This window comes from Mauremys reevesii, linkage group 4, assembly GCF_016161935.1.
Source record: "Mauremys reevesii isolate NIE-2019 linkage group 4, ASM1616193v1, whole genome shotgun sequence".
In the NCBI taxonomy this organism is placed as follows: domain Eukaryota; kingdom Metazoa; phylum Chordata; order Testudines; family Geoemydidae; genus Mauremys; species Mauremys reevesii.
The window spans coordinates 64,514,490-64,532,602 of NC_052626.1; the positions used below are offsets into that span (position 1 = coordinate 64,514,490).

The window sequence follows — 18,113 nt, forward strand, 5'->3', positions numbered from 1 at the left end:
AGCAATAGCTGATTACCTCAGGTAATTGAACATAAATCTAAAATATCTGTTTGATTTATCAAACCAGAAAACAAACACCACCAAAATTCCAACTAACCATACAAAAAAGAAACCTCAAGGGCAACTATGTGGCACATTCTATTAAAGTATGCATGGCTCCAGAATCTACCAGGAAATGTCCTACAACCAAGCATTAATATCAGGAAACGCAGTGCATTCTTGTGCTGTTGGTTCACAATGCCATAGCCTATGAGAATGGAACATAGATCAATGGCTCTCTGAAGACTAGAGGACATTTCAACTGGCTAGGAACCTAATACAAATTTGAAAAAAACATAAAATGGAGTTTATTAAAAAACAACCCAAAGAATGTCAGGAGAAAGCTGAGCTTGTGTGTCACATAACTAAGCCCCTACTTCTACCTCAAGTAAAAAATGGGTTGGTGATCAGCAGCTTAATTTGCAGAAGGGGGATGTTTGGATACACTAGTACCAATTTACTTTCCAGAGTTGACCCTGGCAGTGTCATGTCTTGGGGCGTCACACTGGTTGCTCAGTGATGCTGATACCTGTTCTGAGAGTTTAGAACTTGCTAAGCGGTGTACTGGTTTAACTGAGCTGACCTTTCCCCATGGTGTCCTTGTATTAAAAACTGCTTTAGTCCCAAGTGAACACTGTTTTGAGCATTATAATCTTTTGCTTAGTGGACAGTTGTCTCAGAGCAGAAAATAATCATTTAAATTGGCAGTGTCTCCTGCAGAGGAGCCCAGGACTGGAATAACAACAGATGCTGCAGATCACGGTTGAGGAGCATTAGCATAGCTGTGTATATCGGGGATCAGGGCAGGATGAGCAATGTGGGTTGTGCAGATGAAGGAGCTGCACCTGTAAAAGTATCAGGGTGGGAGTGGGGAGCTGGGCTCAGGAGTGGAATAGCATAGAACAGGGCTAGATAGGACTTTAGTGTACTGGCAAAGATGGATGGGGAACTGGGATGTGACTGGCATAGCAAGAGGTGCTACAAGGCAGGATGGATGGCATAAACAGAGCAGTGTAGGAATACATGAGTAAAATATCAGAGGGGGGCGGGGGAGCTTTGGAGGGCTGGATTGAGTCACGTTAGCAAAACTGAGTGAGGGAAAGGTGGCAAAATACTTACTCGTGCCTAAAGCTATCTTATTGGGACCACTGTAATGAACACTAAATTTATCTAAAATTTAGATCTGGATTATAAGTACTTCAAAGTTCAAGGATGTTTGGATCTAAGATTTTTGTACAGCTCAGTATAAAGTTAGGGGCCATCAGCAAAATTCAACCCCCCTGAAAATGGGGGTAGGGGTGGGACTTGGATCAAGAGGTTTTGCCTGGGGCTCATTGACAATGCTTTCTTAGCCTCCCTTGTTGTTCTGTGTGGCTGTAGCTTTTCTGTATAAGTTCCTAGTTCAGGGAAGCTATGTTCTGTAAAGTGTTGTGTACATTTACAGTGTTATATAAATGAATTATAACAATAATATGCTACAGTTTGAATTTTTGGTTCTCATGTGTTCAGTAGTTTGAACCACATTTTGTCATATTCCTTTTATTCCTATGCCAACATTCCTTCCCAGTTTTTCCAGTGTGCTGCTGGCATTTTGTACAGATGCCATCTCATAATTCAGCATACAGGCAAGATACTACTCCATGGTCACCTTTTCCTATTTTCTTAATTCAGATATAGTGTTTGTCTTTTCTCAGCTGAGCCAACCCTCAATTCCCTCGTAGAGCATCTCTAAGTCATTGGCATTTAATGAATGCACTGTTTGGTAAACTGGTTTTGTCTCTCCTTATATCAGGACTTTCACATTGTTTTATTCTGTCCCCTATCTTGTGTAGTTTTAACGTAACAGTCACATTTCTGCCTCCCTGCCACTGGTATGTTTTGACTGATTATGTCTGGCTGACACCACAGGAATGTGATATGTTGAACTCTCATGGGATCTTAGTGCCTGTACACTATGATAATGGAAAGGTGCCCACAACATGCCAGGGCTTTGGAGACAGCCAACACAAGGTCTCACAAGGGGGCAATGTTGACTGAGGAAGGGATGTAGTTAGGGTGCTCATGGTACGCTATGTGGAGCCTCCGCTGACGAAGCTCCAGTTGAGCCCATACCATACCTTAAAGCAACCATCTTCACATGGAGCCCCTGTGAAAGCTGGCAGTGCAAACAGAATCTGCCGTTCTCCAGGGTGAATCCATGGTAGCTCCAATATTCTAATTTTCCACTAGGCATATGGCATTTATGTTACCTCCTATGTCTGCTTTTTCTCATTATTTAGCCTCCTTAGTTAATTTGCCAATTAACTCAGAAATTAGTAGTATGGCTTTCTGAGGGCTATGAACTATTAGAAGTCATCTACAGTGCACAAGCAGATAACTTGGATACATGATCCCTATGAACTCACTCTGAATTCTATCTTTGTTTTTGATTTGATCTCCAACTAGAATACAGGAGATTACAGGACAGCACCTCTGACTCATTGAATCTCTTGGTCATGGGAATATTTCCATTAACTGCAACAGAAAGTGGGGGAATCAAAATCTATCAGAAGGTGACCACATTTAACAAAAACTTGTCTTAAGAACTCCCATTTGATTTTATTAGCTCCCTTTGGGCAGCAATTAAAATTGAAATTGATCAGTCCAAGTCTAGATTTTCTGCCACCTTCTTCCAATTAAAAAGTTTATTGAAAGCAAGATGGACTTCTTAATAATAATTCTACTTATATTAATAATTTTCTTTGGCACTCACTCTTGTCGTGTCTGTAATCACTTTGGGCTATATTTTCCCATCACAATTTCTCCTGCTTAAAGGGAATCTGCAGGTGACACAGAGAAACCACAGCTCCTGGTCACCTGTTTTGGGGTATGGCTGAGGAAAAAAGGTATGCACTGTTAATCTCCTGTCACAAGGGGGAATCCTCTGCTTTCAGGCTGCTTTAATTTATGCTGGAGGCTGCCCACACACCCCTTCTGACTCGTGACCAAGCTACAGAGGAATAAAGCACTTGATTAAAGTTTGAAGATTCCTCTCCCAACCTTATAAAAAGCACTACTCTACAGTTATGGTCCAAAATACATCACAGCTGACAGCAGTGTTAGTGCTGCATTTTGGAGCATCACTTTACAATGCTGATTTTTTAAAATAAGGGCCCATCCATTACATTTGTTGTAGTTTTCACTTTGCCTCTTTTATAGATAATATCTCTCTCCATTGTTTTCCTGATCTTATTTGCTCTTCCATTTCTCCTTTTTACTTCTTTATATAATGTCCTTTCAGTGTTTTAAAAGGTTAGACAGTTTTGTTCTAGTCTGCACCATTTTATCATATATTATTTCTTCTCCTAAACATATTTTCTGTTCACAGTTTATCTGCAAATTTGCCCTGATAAATCTGGAGCCCTTTACTGGAATGATTAATGCAATTTATGGTTCACTCTCCTATCTTTTTTTCTAGGGGCATGGTCTGAGAAACATGTTTCCTGTTGGACTATATGGAGTTGCTGCAATTGAGTGTAGTGGTTTTTATAAACAGAAGTTATATATACATTACTCTGGGATTTTGATATGACTTCAGTTCTTCTGAGAGCCTCTGACAGGGAGGTATATTCTGTTTGGGGTAGGGAGGTCAGAAAGACTTATTGTACTGTATAGGTTTTTTTTCTTCCCTGTTTTGTTTGAGACCTTGTGTAAGTACCTGGAGGGCTAAAACCTGAGACTGTGGTGGTTCTAGGCAACTGATGCTTCCACATCACCACTGCAAGCTCTGGCTGATTTTCTGCTGGGGGACTTTGTGAAGCTACACACTGCAGGAAGTACCACTCAGAGGGGCTGGAGTGTGCACACCCCATCCCTCTGATTGGCTCATGACATCAGGGCCGGCTCCAGGCACCAGCGAACGAAGCAGGTGCTTGGGGCGGCACGTCCGGGTCTTCAGCGGCAATATGGCAGTGGGTCCCTCAGTCCCTCTCAGAGTGAAGGATCCGCTGCTGAATTGCCGACAAGAAATGAAGCGGCATGGTTGAGCTGCCGCTGAAGTGCTGCTGATCGCGGCCTTCCCCTCTCCCCTCGTTCCCTTCAACACTTGGGGCGGCAAAATAACCTGAGCTGGCCCTGCATGCCAGTATGTAAACCAGGAAGCCATCACAGGAGCTATCTGAGCAATGACGTAGACTGCCTGCTTGCTTCTGTTCCAGACCTTGCCTTACTGTGAACCTTAAACCTTGACTTGTCCCTGACTCTGCTACTGGCTTCCTGTCTGCAACGTGGCACCTGACCCTGACTTCCTGGTATCCTGACCCAGCTCGACTCTAGTACTCATCTTCTGACTGCAACTTGGCAGTTGACCAGTGCACACTAGGTGCCCATGGCCCAGCCCTTACAGTTTGCTCAGACCACCTCTGGGCCCCCTACTTCAATACATTCTCCTCCACAGAGGATGAAAAGGGCAGGCCACCCTGCGACTAGAGGTCTCCCAAGGGTCTGGGACCTGCAAGACCAAGTTACCTGCCTGCAAGCAGAGAACCTTGGACTACAGACCCAAGCTACACAGTTTGCCACCACAGCACAGACCCTGCATGAGCCATTAACCTGGTCGCAGGCCCAGGTGATGCTGCTTGCTGCTGAAGAACAAACCCTGCATGAGCAGCTAGCATGCTCTCAGGGAGAAGCAGCTATACTACATGCCCGAGCAGACCACCCATCGCCTGAACCAGCACGAGCAGTGCTGCTGCCTGAATGGTTTGACAGGGACCATCAGAAATTCTGCAGGTTTCTGAACCAATGTAGGTTGCTCTGTCTACTTTACCCCTGCACATACCCCTCAGATCAAAGGTGGGGCTAGTAGTCAGCCTTCTCACTGGCAAAGCACTCAGCTGGGCTTCCCACTGGTTAGAGCAGAACAGCCCAGGGCTCTCCGGCTGGGAAACCTTTCTGCCAGCCTTCTCAACCATCTCCGATGTCCCACACCACATCCGTTCTGCAGACGCTGCCCTCCAGAAGCTTCGTCAAGGGCAAGGGACAGCCATCTCTTACACTGATTACTTCAGATGACTTGCAGATGATGGTGAATGTAATGAGGCAGCCCAACTACACCAGTTCCAATAGGGACTCAGTGAAGATGTAAAAGATTAGCTAGCCCATGTTGAAAACCTCACCCACCTAGAGCCCTGCACATCGACTCTTGGCTGCGAGAGCAGGAGGAGGAAAGAAAGGATGGCCCAATGCCCCGACATCTGTCTGCTCCATCAAAGCTTGTAGAACTGAGTCCTGAACCCATGCAGATTGACCTGGATTGCCGACACCTGACCCCAGAGGAGAAAGCTCATTAATGGCCATTGAACCTCTGTTTTTACTGTGGACCACCAGGATAAGTCCTTATCATCTGTCCATCTCAGAGCTTTATGCTCTGGAACAAACCACTCCTCAACTCTTGAGTAGAAGCTGACCCAGACACCATGGGGTCTCCCCATATTTCCAATGCCCCCTGCCATTGCCATTACAGTTGTGAGGGAGATGAGGCAGATTCCCCCACAACTGGTGATGACAGACTCTGGCGCTCAGTGGTACAAATAGAAATCATTTTTTGTTGGTCCACTGCACTCATGGGAGGGACATAAAGGTGGGGACACATGACCTCTGCATGTGACACCCCCCGACATGACTCCCCCTCACCCTGCCCCCAGCCCAGGGCCCCCTCGTGTTCCCCGTCCCCTCCCCATGATCCACATCCATCCCATGTTACCTGGGGTGGGGGTGCGGGTGGACTCTGTCCTCCTCCTGCTGCGCTGGAGACTTCTGCTGTACAGACCCCAGGCAGGAGTACTCAGGAGACACAGCTGCATGGTGGGGCTGGGGGTAGTACAGTAGCACCAGAGGAGTGGCCGGCATGGGACTCTCTGGAACCATAGCAGGGAAAGGAGCAGAACATGGGGCCGATGGGCAGCCCCTCGCTGGCAGCTCCTCTGGCGTGGCTGCTGTACCACCCCCAGTCCCGTCCTCTGGCGGGGCACCCAGGCAGGATGACTCAGGAGATGCAGCTACATGGAAGGGCTGGGGGAGGGGCTGGGACCCTTCTGTGTCTTTCTGGTACGTTGTACCAGCTATAAATATCTTACTGGTATGGCGTACTATACCACCGTACTTGCATCATTGCTGCGAACTTTATAGACACTAAGGCAGTCCAACCCTCCAGATGCCTCTCCAGCCAAAACCCACAGCAGACCTTATTGATTGGGCTGCTCCTATCATCAGCACTGATGACTCAAGAGACTTTCTCCCTAGAAGCTGTAGTGGAAGGGCACTGTGAAATAATGTACTCTGTGATCTCATTCTTCTCAATAATGTTGGCACTCCTTGGTTAGAGCAACATGACCCATGTATCTCCTGGCAGTGGCAGAGCATTAGCTTCCCCTCTGAATACTGTCACCAACCAACCCCCAGGGACCTACACCCTGGGCCCCAGGGCTGGATGGAAGCAAGAGCCCAGATGACAGACCAGAACCCCAGCCTCCTTGACAAGTCCCAGGACTACCTGGAAAAATGCAGATTTACTACACCCACAAAGGGATTATGATTGTCCAATAGACCTACAACCTGGGGCAAATGTGTCCTATGGACTGATATACAACATATATCCAGGAAGAGCTTGAAAAAGGCTTTGTTCTGCAATCTACTTCTCCCACAGGAGCACCAATCCTCTTTGTGCAAAAAAAGGATGGGTTTGTACACCTCTGCACAGACTATTGTGCACTGAATCAGGTGACTATTCATAACCGGTACCCTCGTCCCCCATCCTGGAATTGTTGGACTGCTTAAGGACTGCCAGGATTTTCACTAAATTAGATCTTTGAGGGATGTACAATCTAGTGTGCATAAGGCCTGGGGATGAATGGAAGATTGCTCTTTGAACCCAATACAGGCAGGCTGAATATCTAGTAATGCCATTTGGCTTAACCTATGCCCCCACAAAGTTTTAACATTTTGTAAATGATGCGATTAGGAACATCCTGGACCAATACCTGACCATATGCCTTACTGATATACTGGTGTTTCTGAGAGCCCTGAGTAGCACTACCATCATGGCTGGTCCATCCTGTAGAGGCTATGGATGCATGATTTGTATGCCAAACTACAGAAGTGCACCTTCAACCAGTCCACCATTGAATTTTTGGATTACATTATTTTCCCAGAGGGTATTCAGATGGACCTGCACACCTGGACAACATCCTGGACCCCCTGAGAAATTCAGTGCTTCCTGGACTTTGCAAATTTTTATAGGCAATTCACCACCAATTTCTCTGAACAAATAGCTCCCTGACCCCACAACTTCCATCCTTCATAAAGCTGTTTGGTTCACTTGGTTGCCTGAAGCCCAGTGTGCTTTTGACAAGCCTTCACCATGGCCACGAATATGGCACATCCCGCTCCGACTTGCCAATAGGTAACAACTCCATGGGTGCTCTGGGGCTGGAGCACCCCTGGGGAAAAATTGGTGGGTGCTTAGCACCCACTGGCATCTCCCCGACCCGCCACCCCGCCCCAGCTCACCTCCGCCTCTGTCTCCTCCCCTGGGCGCACCGCATGCCCACTTTTTCCTCCTGGCTCCCAGTGCTTGCTCTGCGAAACAGCTGATTTGCGTGGTAAGCGCTGGGAGGGGGGTTGAGGGGGAATGCAGCGCGCTCGGGGAACAGGCGGGGCTGGGGCGGGGATTTGGGGAAGCGGTCCAATAGGGGCAGGGAGGGGGCGGAGTTGGGGTGGGGACTTTGGGGAAGGGGTTGGAATGGAGGCAAGGAAGGGGCGGGGAAAGGGTGCAGTCAGGGCAGGGCCAGGGGCAGGGTTGCATGAGTACCCACCAGTGCCAGGGAAAGTTGGCGCCTATGGACTTGCCCATTTATAATGGAAGCAGATATGTCTAATGTGACAATCAGGGTGGTACTCCTGCAGCGATTTCGACCCCAGCATACCTTCTGTCCCCTTTCCATACCACTCTATGAAAACTCACCCCCACAGAAATGAGTTATGAAATATTGGACAAGGAGCAACTCACAATCGAAACTGCTTTTAAAGAATGGCGTCACCACCTTTGAGGGAGCTCAGCACCCAGTACAGCTTTTTTTTTTTACTGATCATGAGAATCTTGAGTACCTCTGCAAAGCCCAAGCTTTGACAGTTAAGGTGGGCTTTGTTCTTCTCTTGATTTGAGTTTACAATCACTTACCACCCAGGAAATTGAAATGGGAAAGCTGAGGTTCTATCACAAAAGGGGGAATACTACTGAGAAATTGAGGAACTTACCTCTGAGCTCCCTACCTCCTCAAGCCTAGTAAGTTTGTCAATGCTGCAATTCATCAAGACCTGGTCTGCCTCAAAAAAAGACCCATTTACCCAAGGAACATAATCTATGCCCTTAGGGACTAAGATGCACAGCTCCCCCCCTGACTGGAGGTGCTATGACTGTGCTACAGCATTCTGCTGGCAGATGATTTTGGCCACCTTAAGACCTCCGACATGAATTCCCGTTTTTTCTGGTGGCCTCACATACAGGCTGAAGTCCAAGCTTATATGGACTCCTGTGAGTGCTGTGCATGTACCAAAATGCCTGGGACTAGATCTTTTGGCACCTTAGTACCCCTAGAGATTCCAGCCAGGCCTTGGTCTGCCATCACCCTAGACTTCACTGAGGAACTCCCAGTGTCTGATGGCCACACAGCAGGCTTCACAGTTGTAGACCATCTGACTAAATGGCCTACTTCATCCCCTGCAACCATCTTTCCTTTGCTGAGACTACTGCCCAACTCAGAGGCCAATCATAGTTCATCTTCTCAGACTTCCAGACCACATAGTTTCAGACCAAGGCCCACAGTTTACCTCTTGCTTCTGGTGTGGAGTGCTCTGGCTACTGGATGTCTGCATAGCTACCTCCCCATGTACACGTTTTGATAACAGGGAGCTCTGGCATTCACAGTAGGCCAGGTGGTGTGGCTTGTGGCAAAAAATCTCCCAAAAATCTCCCAAAAACTGGATCACCAGTTCCTGGGACCCTTCCAGATCTGACAATGGATCAACTTGGTTACCTTTAAACTACAAGCTTCTCCAGTCCCCAAAATACATCCAGTTTTTTATATTTCAGTTCTGAAGCCCTATACTAATAATCCCTTCCCCAAGCAAACCACACCACCACCAGTCAAAATCCAGTGTCATGAGTAGTTCAAAGTGCATGCCATCCTTGATTCCCAATAGACATGTGGCCACCTGTACTATCTTATGGACTGGGAAGACTACGGTCCTGAAAAGCACACCTGAGAATGTGCTTCCCTTGTCCATGCTCCAGGTGAGGGAGTTCCAAAGAACTCACCCCAACAAGTCTGGACCAGTACCACTCTGATGGGGAGCCTGAAGTGGGGGTGTGTGTGTGATGTAAGCACCTGTGGGACTAGAACTTGAGACCATGGAGGTTCCAGGATCTAACCTCCTCTCTATAACTGGTGTCTGATCCTAACTTCCTGGTATGTTGACCTCGTTCAGCACTGACTCCGCTACTCGTCTCTTGACTCCAACCCTGCCCATGGCCTGGACCTGACACTTTGCTCCAGCTTAGCACTCCTTGTAGATTTGTCAGTTTAGGAACATCTTTGTTTCCAGTGGAGTATTAGCCTGTTAAAGCCAATAGATTTAGAGTAATACAGTTCACCCTGCCTGAACTGAAATCACTGAAGTTCTTTCCAACTGCACCTCTTTTTTTTTCTTAAAATTAAGTGAATAATGCTGCCATAGTAAAATATAAGGAGTTACAATAAAACTAGCTATTTAGTTACTAGTTTTCTACTAGTAATAAAATCAAAATCCAAACCTGGGCATCTTCAAATGTGTATCTTCCCGGGTCTTGGACGTTTTGACTTGTTCTCTCATAGCTGTGAGAGTCCAGGTTGATAGGGCTTTGTGCCCCTGGAGCTAGAAACTCTTGCCAGATTTCCTCCACTCTGGTGGCTACATCCTGCAAAGGTTGTCTTTTGAGATCTTGGACAGCCAACCAAAACCTTTTACGGGAAGTAACAAAACAGAGAAGAAAGAGAAAAGAAAAAAACTCAGAAATAACTTTGTGGATCAACCTTAGCAGAATCCTGAACCAGTGGGTCCTGGTCCTACACCTAGTGGGGTCAATTGCAGTGTCTCCATTTACATACTTGACTTGGAGAGGTCCAACATGCTCTACACCAATCCACTAAAACATCCCGAGGGGTGGAAAAGTAACTCTAGAATGTTTCATATTCAAAACGTGCCACTTCCCTGCATGTCTGACCATAGGCATACAAACAGGCTGTCACTCTTAGAAGCCCTGCAGGGTCCATACAGCTACAGGAGAATGGATAGTCAATATCCAGAGTTTCAGAGGAAGGCCGAAGAAAACAACTTGGTGAGCTTGGGCCATCCCATGACACTGTAAAGAAATAATATTCCTTGCTCAACTCCCTAGCCAGTATCAGGCCTTTCCTACACACACCTGGACTTCTTACATGAGTGAGCTGAATTTGCACCATTTTCTCTCTTGTTATGATCAGTATCATAATAATAGATTCGTCTCCTGCTGCTCCTTGTTGTTACAAACTCTCTCACCAGACTGAGGTACTTAATCCATCTGTGAAATCTGTGAGAGACAGCAGTGGGCTGTGCTACTTTGACCTTTAAGCCTCCTGCAGCTTGATTGGCTGGCCATTCATGGTCTCCTCCTCTACAGCCCTTGCAATGGGCAAGGAAGAGTAGAGGCACCCAGCCAATTGAAATGAAGAACACTGCAAAGATGAACAATTGTGTGGGGCCACAACCAGCATAAACAACAGTTTATACAGATCATTACAATGAATATTTTTCATTCTCAAGACAAATGACACTAGCTCATCGCTTAAGCCATCTTCATTACAACCATAAGATTGCAATCTGGTGTGGTCCTCTTTGGACATTATAATGCAGGACAGATACTATATAATGTGCAGGGTCAAACTGTATTTATAAAGAAGGTCTGTTTTAATCTGTAAAAACTTTCTTCTCAGGTTGTGACTGCAGGGGGACAGGGAACGAGGGAAAGTGTGCCAATTCATTGGCTAAGACATGTAGAGTAAACAAGAAGCCCTTAGCAAAAAGGGAACAGGGCAAAGCCGCATGGTCACACTAAAGGGAGCACAGCCCCCTGGAAAAGGAGCACAGACTAAATAGTCTCCCTCCAAACAGCACCCATTGGTCAAGCAAGTGCATGCAGGGTTGGATTTCCAATTAGGTACAGTAGGCACATGCCTAGGGGCACCTTATCACTCTAAAACTGTGTGCAATGCAAAGGTCAGCTGTAGGCAGGAGAGGCACTGAAGATGCTGTGCCTAAAGGCGCATAAGGTGTAAATCTGGCCCTGAGTGCATAATGTAAACCTATGCAGGAAGTAGCACCCACACCAAGGCAGTTGGGAGTGTAGCAACAGAGTGGAGCCAGGGCTGAAATAAATAAATAGAAGGTCTGCTGGGTAACATTCAGCAGACACTGAGCAGGAAGTTATGGGCATGGATTGCCATGAACAAAGGAAGGGCAGGGACAAGCCAACAACAGCACCAGCTTTCTCCTTCTGTTCTTGTCCTATCTGGCTATCACTGGGCGATGGTACTCAGAGGAGCCTGTCTAGGCATGACTTACTATCCTGAACTAATTCACATGAAATGACTGGCTGCTGTTGGTGACTATTTGCGGGGGCTTTTGCAGAACTTTGGTACACATGGGGCCTAATCCTGTAACCCTGACTTACAATGAGTAATGCTTATATAGATTCTTTTATATATATAATTGCAATTTGCTCACACTCTACAGTATGGCAGTATGTTGTCAGTGAAATGCACTGGGACTGCACCAAGGCCATTTAGTCAACGTTCTCTAAGTTGGATTTCAGCAATCAGTTTTATAAAATAGGGAGACATTTTTATTTTGGGTTGGCTGTGGTGTCCTATGTGGCCTTATTTCCTCTTGCTTCTTTTAAGATGTCCACTTAGTTTGTAAGGGTGTCATGCCTATAGCCTATCTTTTCCCCTTAATGTTAAATGAGACTGCAGAAAGCTGCCCAAAAGGGAGTGTATCTGGGATATGGAGCTGCAGGAAAGTGGTGTGCTAGGGATAGGATGGAGCAGCGATGCATCAATTCCTAAGAGAGACTGCAGCACCTGGTGTAACTTAGAGCAGCCTTTAGGCTGCTGAACTGACCCCTGGCTGGAGAAGCCACCTTCCTGCACCCTGATCTCTTCAGCTGAGGGTCTGGTCCTATATTTATAAACTTTATACTTCCTTCCCTGTATTGTGTCTCGCTAGCCTCCACCTGGAAACTGCTCTCATTTCTGCATTTTAGTTCTGTGGGCAGGAAATGTGCGATTTTTTACTTGTTTGTGAGGCACCTAGCATGCTCGGGAGCACTTACAAATAAATAAGTAAATGCTCCCTCCAGTGCACCATCTGGTTGTAATGTGTGGGTATATTCTAGGATGAGAGTACAGAAAGGAGCAGGATTTTGATCCCAGTCTCCTGAATGGTTATGTACAATTTGCAACCCAGGCAAATGTGACATAAAAATTATTCTCACTGCTGAAGCAGAAAGAAGTTTTCTCTGTGCCCACAGTAAATTCAGAAATAGAGTTTTTGTGCCCTCTGGTGGCCAAGAGAAGATTAGAGAAATGAATGTTGAATGTGAAGGCATTTCAACTTCAGTAAAGTTTCAGATTTTCATTACATCATTTTCAGTAAAGAGTGTAATCATCCCACTAATAAATCTAACTGAAACTCATAGTACAACTCAGACATCAGCATTGCCTTCTGTTCAGCTCGCCTGTAAATTCACCATAGTACGATTGCATTTTGGTGCAAACGCTATGGCCGGTCAAAAATTTCACATATAAACATTTTATTAAATAGAAAATTGGGTTTTCAATTAATTTCTGCTCCTCCCCCCCATTTTTGATGTTTCATCGGAAAACCAAAAATCTATACTTTCAATTTTTGGTCACAAATTTCCCATCCTATCAGCACATAGAAACACCTGCTTTAGTGTGCTGCAGTCAGACTTCGCATTTCTATTCTATTCAGATTTTTGTATCATGCTTATCACTGTAGTATCTAAGTGCCGTTGTACACAAAGGATGGATGTGCTGTCTACTTAGGTCTGTGGTCAGGAGTACAATTTCCCTTCCTCTTGGATAAACTTGGTGTCTCCCATGATCCCTTTTAGCTCTTTCCAACTGACACTCTTTGAAGCTGGGAAAAACCTTCTGACTGGAGGATTGAACATCTCAGCAAGCTGCTATACTTCCGTGAGCTCCAAAAAAACAAGAAAATCAAATGAAATTGCAGCTCAAAGATGGTGACAGAAAGGTGAAAGAAAAGAGTGAGAGAAAGAAGAGTGAAATCAAAGGCAAGAAAAAGGAGGGACTTTCCTGCTCTAACATAAATAACAGCCAGTAACTAAATAAGTGATAGAGTTCAACCAAACCCAGGAGTGTAGTGGGCCCAATCCTGCAGTTCTTACCTGGGCAGTTTGCCACTCAAAGGACCAATTTTGCTCTCCATTACAGAGGAGTGCAGTAGCCCCACTGAAGTCAGTGTAATGAATCTGGATTTACACCAGTGTAGCTGAGAGCCGACTTGGGTCCAATTTGCTCCTTTCCTATCCATCGACACAGCTAAAACTCTCATCCAGGTTCTCATCGCCTTGTGTCTCGATTACTGCAACATCCTTTGTTTTTTTGGCTTGGAAAATGCAGTCTTGCCCCTCCTCATATCCATTCAGAATGCTGCTGCAAAGATCATTTTCCTGGCCTGTCACTTTGACCATGTCACCCCTCTCTTTGCATCCCTCCACTGGATCCCTCTTTGCTATCCCATCAAATATAAGCTCACTATCTTCACTGTCACAGAACTTCACAAGTAATCCCCACCCTACATACCATTTCTCATTCAGTATAAAATAGCTGACTCCCACCTCCAATCAGCCTGTGATGCCTGCCTCCATTGCCCACTTATTACATATTCAAACACCTTGTTCTTTTTTCTATGTTGCCCTTCATGCTTGCAAGGATGTCTCTGAAAACATATAGAAAACTAATTCGTTATCCTCTTTCAAATCTCTCCTTAACTGGGCTATGTGGCTTGCTTACATAAAACTGGACAATGGTTAGACTGCTGGTGTACAGAGATCACTGTCAATCATGCTGACCAGTACCGTCATTGTTTCCTGGTACTCCCCAGCAGTTTTTCTGTATCTATCTGTTGTCTTAGATTGTGAGCTGTCTGGGGCAGGGATTGTCTTTTTATTCTGTGTTTGTATAGTATCTAGCAGAATGGGGTCCTGGTGCGTGACAGGGTCTCCAAAGAATTATGTTAATACTTATAATAATAATAATAATGGAATGTAAAAATATTTCAAGGAACTAAATCAGCCAGCCAAGTGCATATTGCAGGAAACCTCTTTGGTTGCACCGCTAGTAACTTCTGAGTTTTCCAATAGTCACTCGTTTGTATCTGTCTTGTTGGCCACTCAGTAACATATGGCTTTATTCTCCCCTTGATGTGTGCATGTAACTCCTATCAACATTAATGAGGGTTGCATTTATGCCCCAGTGGAAGAATATGGCCCCATTGTGATCACCTCACACATCTGATATCTGTTGGTTGCAGGGTCTTTAAAGAATGGTTGCAGATGGGAATTTTCTAGCAAGTGTTCATCCTAAAGAAATTACCTACCACTTCTCAGACATTCATTAGTAAATACAAGTATAAATTTTGCTTGATCGTGTCTAGCACTGGCCTTCCCTCTGCCCCGCCACACAAATCCACACTACTGTTGATGCAAGAGCCTTCTACAATCCAACCTGTTTCTATTTTCCCTTGTGAATAGGTCTTCATTTTTCTCTCCTTGTGCTAGTTATTATCTAAGGCTTCAGTCAGCATGAGGATCTGCTAATATGGAGCCCTGTGTTTGCGTGGAGTCTCGCTGGAGTCAAGAGTCTGTGTTAGTGGATCCTCATGTAGGGTCAGGGCCTATCCTGTAAACTGTTGTTTAACTCTGCTGGGTTTTTGGATAGTTTTTGTGAAAGGCCTCCTTCCCTTTGGTATGTACATAGGCTTTACCTCAGGGTTAAAGAGAATACATAGCGGCATGAGGAGTGGCTAGCGGTGACACAGAAAGGTAACAATTTGATTTCTAATTATGATACTCTCTGGATTCATTGGAGGAGGCTGAGTGCATGCACACCTGCCAGAGGCAAACCTTCTGCCCTTCATTAGTTCAAGCAGGAATGCATTTCACAAAAGGAATCTGAGGAATGCACCCTATTTAAATGGCAAAGATCTAACCAGTGTTTCATAATGGCAGATTAATTGCCAGAACAAGAACACAAATGTACATAAGTGCAATGAAGATGTAGAAGTTCAATAGCCACTTAAAGGGGCTTGGGAAGGTTAAAGACCATTTTAAAATATTGCCTTGCTTGTGTTACAAATAACTTCTTAGATTATTAATAGTACAAAAAATGAAAATTGTAGTATTATTTTTTTTACAGTTTATGCTGTTCATTTACCTTTTAAATTTCTCATTTGACTCAGTTTCCCTATAGTTTAAAACAATTTTCCATTGAATTTCACTTTTCTCATGCACTAACTCAGTGCTCTAATGTCTGCATTGTCCACCCAGTTCATTCAACTTGTAAACGTTTGTCTTGCATTCAGATGCCAAGGACTCCTGCAGTCCTTGCCTAGGCTGCCTACTGTCCTGAAACTTTCCCATGGTTGTGCTGGCAGTGCAGCTCCAGGAGTGCCTGACTCCTGGTATTCTAACTACTGTGTGAGCAGGGTTGCACAGAGTGGGTGTAGAGAACATTAGTGGCCTGCCCATGCTGACAGTCTCATTGTTGCCGTCCAATGGGGAACTTGTATAAAAATATTGATGGTGATGAGGCATTGGCAGCATCTCTTTAAGCCAGTAGGTGAAACATGTTTGGAAAAATGCCTTCCCTGTGATGTCAATAAGGTCCAAATAGGAGGATCTGCAGTTCCTAAGTTAGTAGAGGAGAGGGCTCAGTGCCGCTGCTGCTGCTCAGATCTTTCCCAAGTAGCAACAGAGTAAATGGGGCCGGATGCGCTGCATCCAAGGGTGCTAAAGGAGTTGGCCGATGAGATTGCAGAGCCATTGGCCATTATCTTTGAAAAATCATGGCGATCGGGGTGGTCCCGGACGACTGGAAAAAAGCTAATGTAGTGCCCATCTTTAAAAAAGGGAAGAAGGAAGATCCAGGGAACTACAGGCCAGTCAGTCTCACCTCAGTCCCTGGAAAAATCATGGAACAGGTCCTCAAGGAATCAATCCTGAATCACTTAAAGGAGGGGAAAGTGATCAGGAACAGTCAGCATGGATTCACCAAGGGCAAGTCATGCCTGACTAACCTAATTGCCTTCTATGATGAGATAACCAGCTCTGTGGATGAGGGGAAAGCAGTGGATGTGCTATTTCTGGACTTTAGCAAAGCTTTTGATACAGTCTCCCACAGTATTCTTGCCAGCAAGTTAAAGACGTCTGGGCTGGATGAATGGACGGTAAGGTGGATAGAAAACTGGCTAGATGGTCGGGCTCAACGGGTAGTGATCAATGGTTCCATGTCTAGTTGGCAGCCGGTATCAAGTGGAGTGCCCCAAGGGTCGGTGCTGGGGCCGGTTTTATTCAATATCTTCATTAACGATCTGGAGGATGGTGTGGACTGCACCCTTAGCAAATTTGCAGATGACACTAAACTGGGAGGAGTGGTTGATACGCTGGAGGGTAGGGATAGGATACAGAGGGACCTAGACAAATTAGAGGATTGGGCCAAAAGAAATATGATGAGGTTCAACAAGGACAAGTGCAGAGTCCTGCACTTAGGACGGAAGAATCCCATGCACTGCTACAGACTAGGGACCGAATGGCTGGGCAGCAGTTCTGCAGAAAAGGACCTAGGGGTTACGGTGGACGAAAAGCTGAATATGAGTCAACAGTGTGCCCTTGTTGCCAAGAAGGCTAATGGCATTTTGGGTTGTATAAGAAGGGGCATTTCCAGCAGATCGAGGGATGTGATCATTCCCCTCTACTCAGCACTGGTGAGGCCTCATTTGGAGTACTGTGTCCAGTTTTGGGCCCCACACTACAAGAAGGATGTGGATAAATTGGAGAGAGTCCAGCGGAGGGCAACAAAAATGATTAGGGGGCTGGAGCACATGACTTATGAGGAGAGGCTGAGGGAACTGGGATTGTTTAGTCTGCAGAAGAGAAGAATGAGGGGGGATTTGATAGCTGCTTTCAACTACCTGAAAGGGGGTTCCAAAGAGGATGGATCTAGACTGTTCTCAGTGGTAGAAGATGACAGAACAAGGAGTAATGGTCTCAAGTTGCAGAGGGGAAGGTTTAGGTTGGACATTAGGAAAAACTTTTTCACTAGTAGGGTGGTGAAGAACTGGAATGGGTTACCTAGGGAGGTAGTGGAATCTCCTTCCTTAGAGGTTTTTAAGGTCAGGCTTGACAAAGCCCTGGCTGGGATGATTTAGTTGGGTTTGGTCCTGCTTTGAGCAGGGGGTTGGACTAGATGACCTCCTGAGGTCCCTTCCAACCCTGAGATTCTATGATTCTATATTTCATTCTTAAAGTTAAAATAATTACACAAATTTAGGGCCAGTGAAAGACACTGGGTCAGATTCTCAGCTGGTGTGAAGTGGAGTCGCTCCATTGATTTCAATACATTAATTTACACCTGATGAGAATTGGACCCTATTTAATCCTCTTTATGTCCTCAGAACAGATATTGTGCTGGCAGCAGAAATACAAGCTGCCCAATATTGCCCTGCCAAAGTGCTCTAACTCTCCTCTAGAGGGAATGCTTCTTAGGGAGAAAGGGTGATTCAATCTCTGTGCCCATTCAGCTGTTGGCCGCTATACTGAGATTACCAACAAGAGAAACATTTGATAGCCACTGTGATGATGTAATTTGGAATGTGCATGTCTGTCTATTTTTACTGGACTCCATAGGATCTGC

The 18,113-nt window shown here is 45.5% G+C and overlaps 1 protein-coding gene across 6 annotated transcripts in view; it reads right to left on the minus strand.

Moving 5' to 3' along the window:
- RGS6 (regulator of G protein signaling 6) overlaps positions 1-18,113 on the minus strand; it is a 323,298-nt gene that overhangs the window by 56,117 nt on the left and 249,068 nt on the right. For all 6 annotated transcript variants that reach the window (XR_005597748.1, XR_005597746.1, XR_005597745.1 and 3 more), the window contains one exon: positions 9,890-10,076. Coding sequence is in view for 1 of the 6 variants with exons in the window: in XM_039535587.1 (XP_039391521.1) it covers positions 9,890-10,076 (187 nt within the window). In the remaining 5 variants the exon portion in view is untranslated. The remainder of the gene's footprint in view (positions 1-9,889; positions 10,077-18,113) is intronic.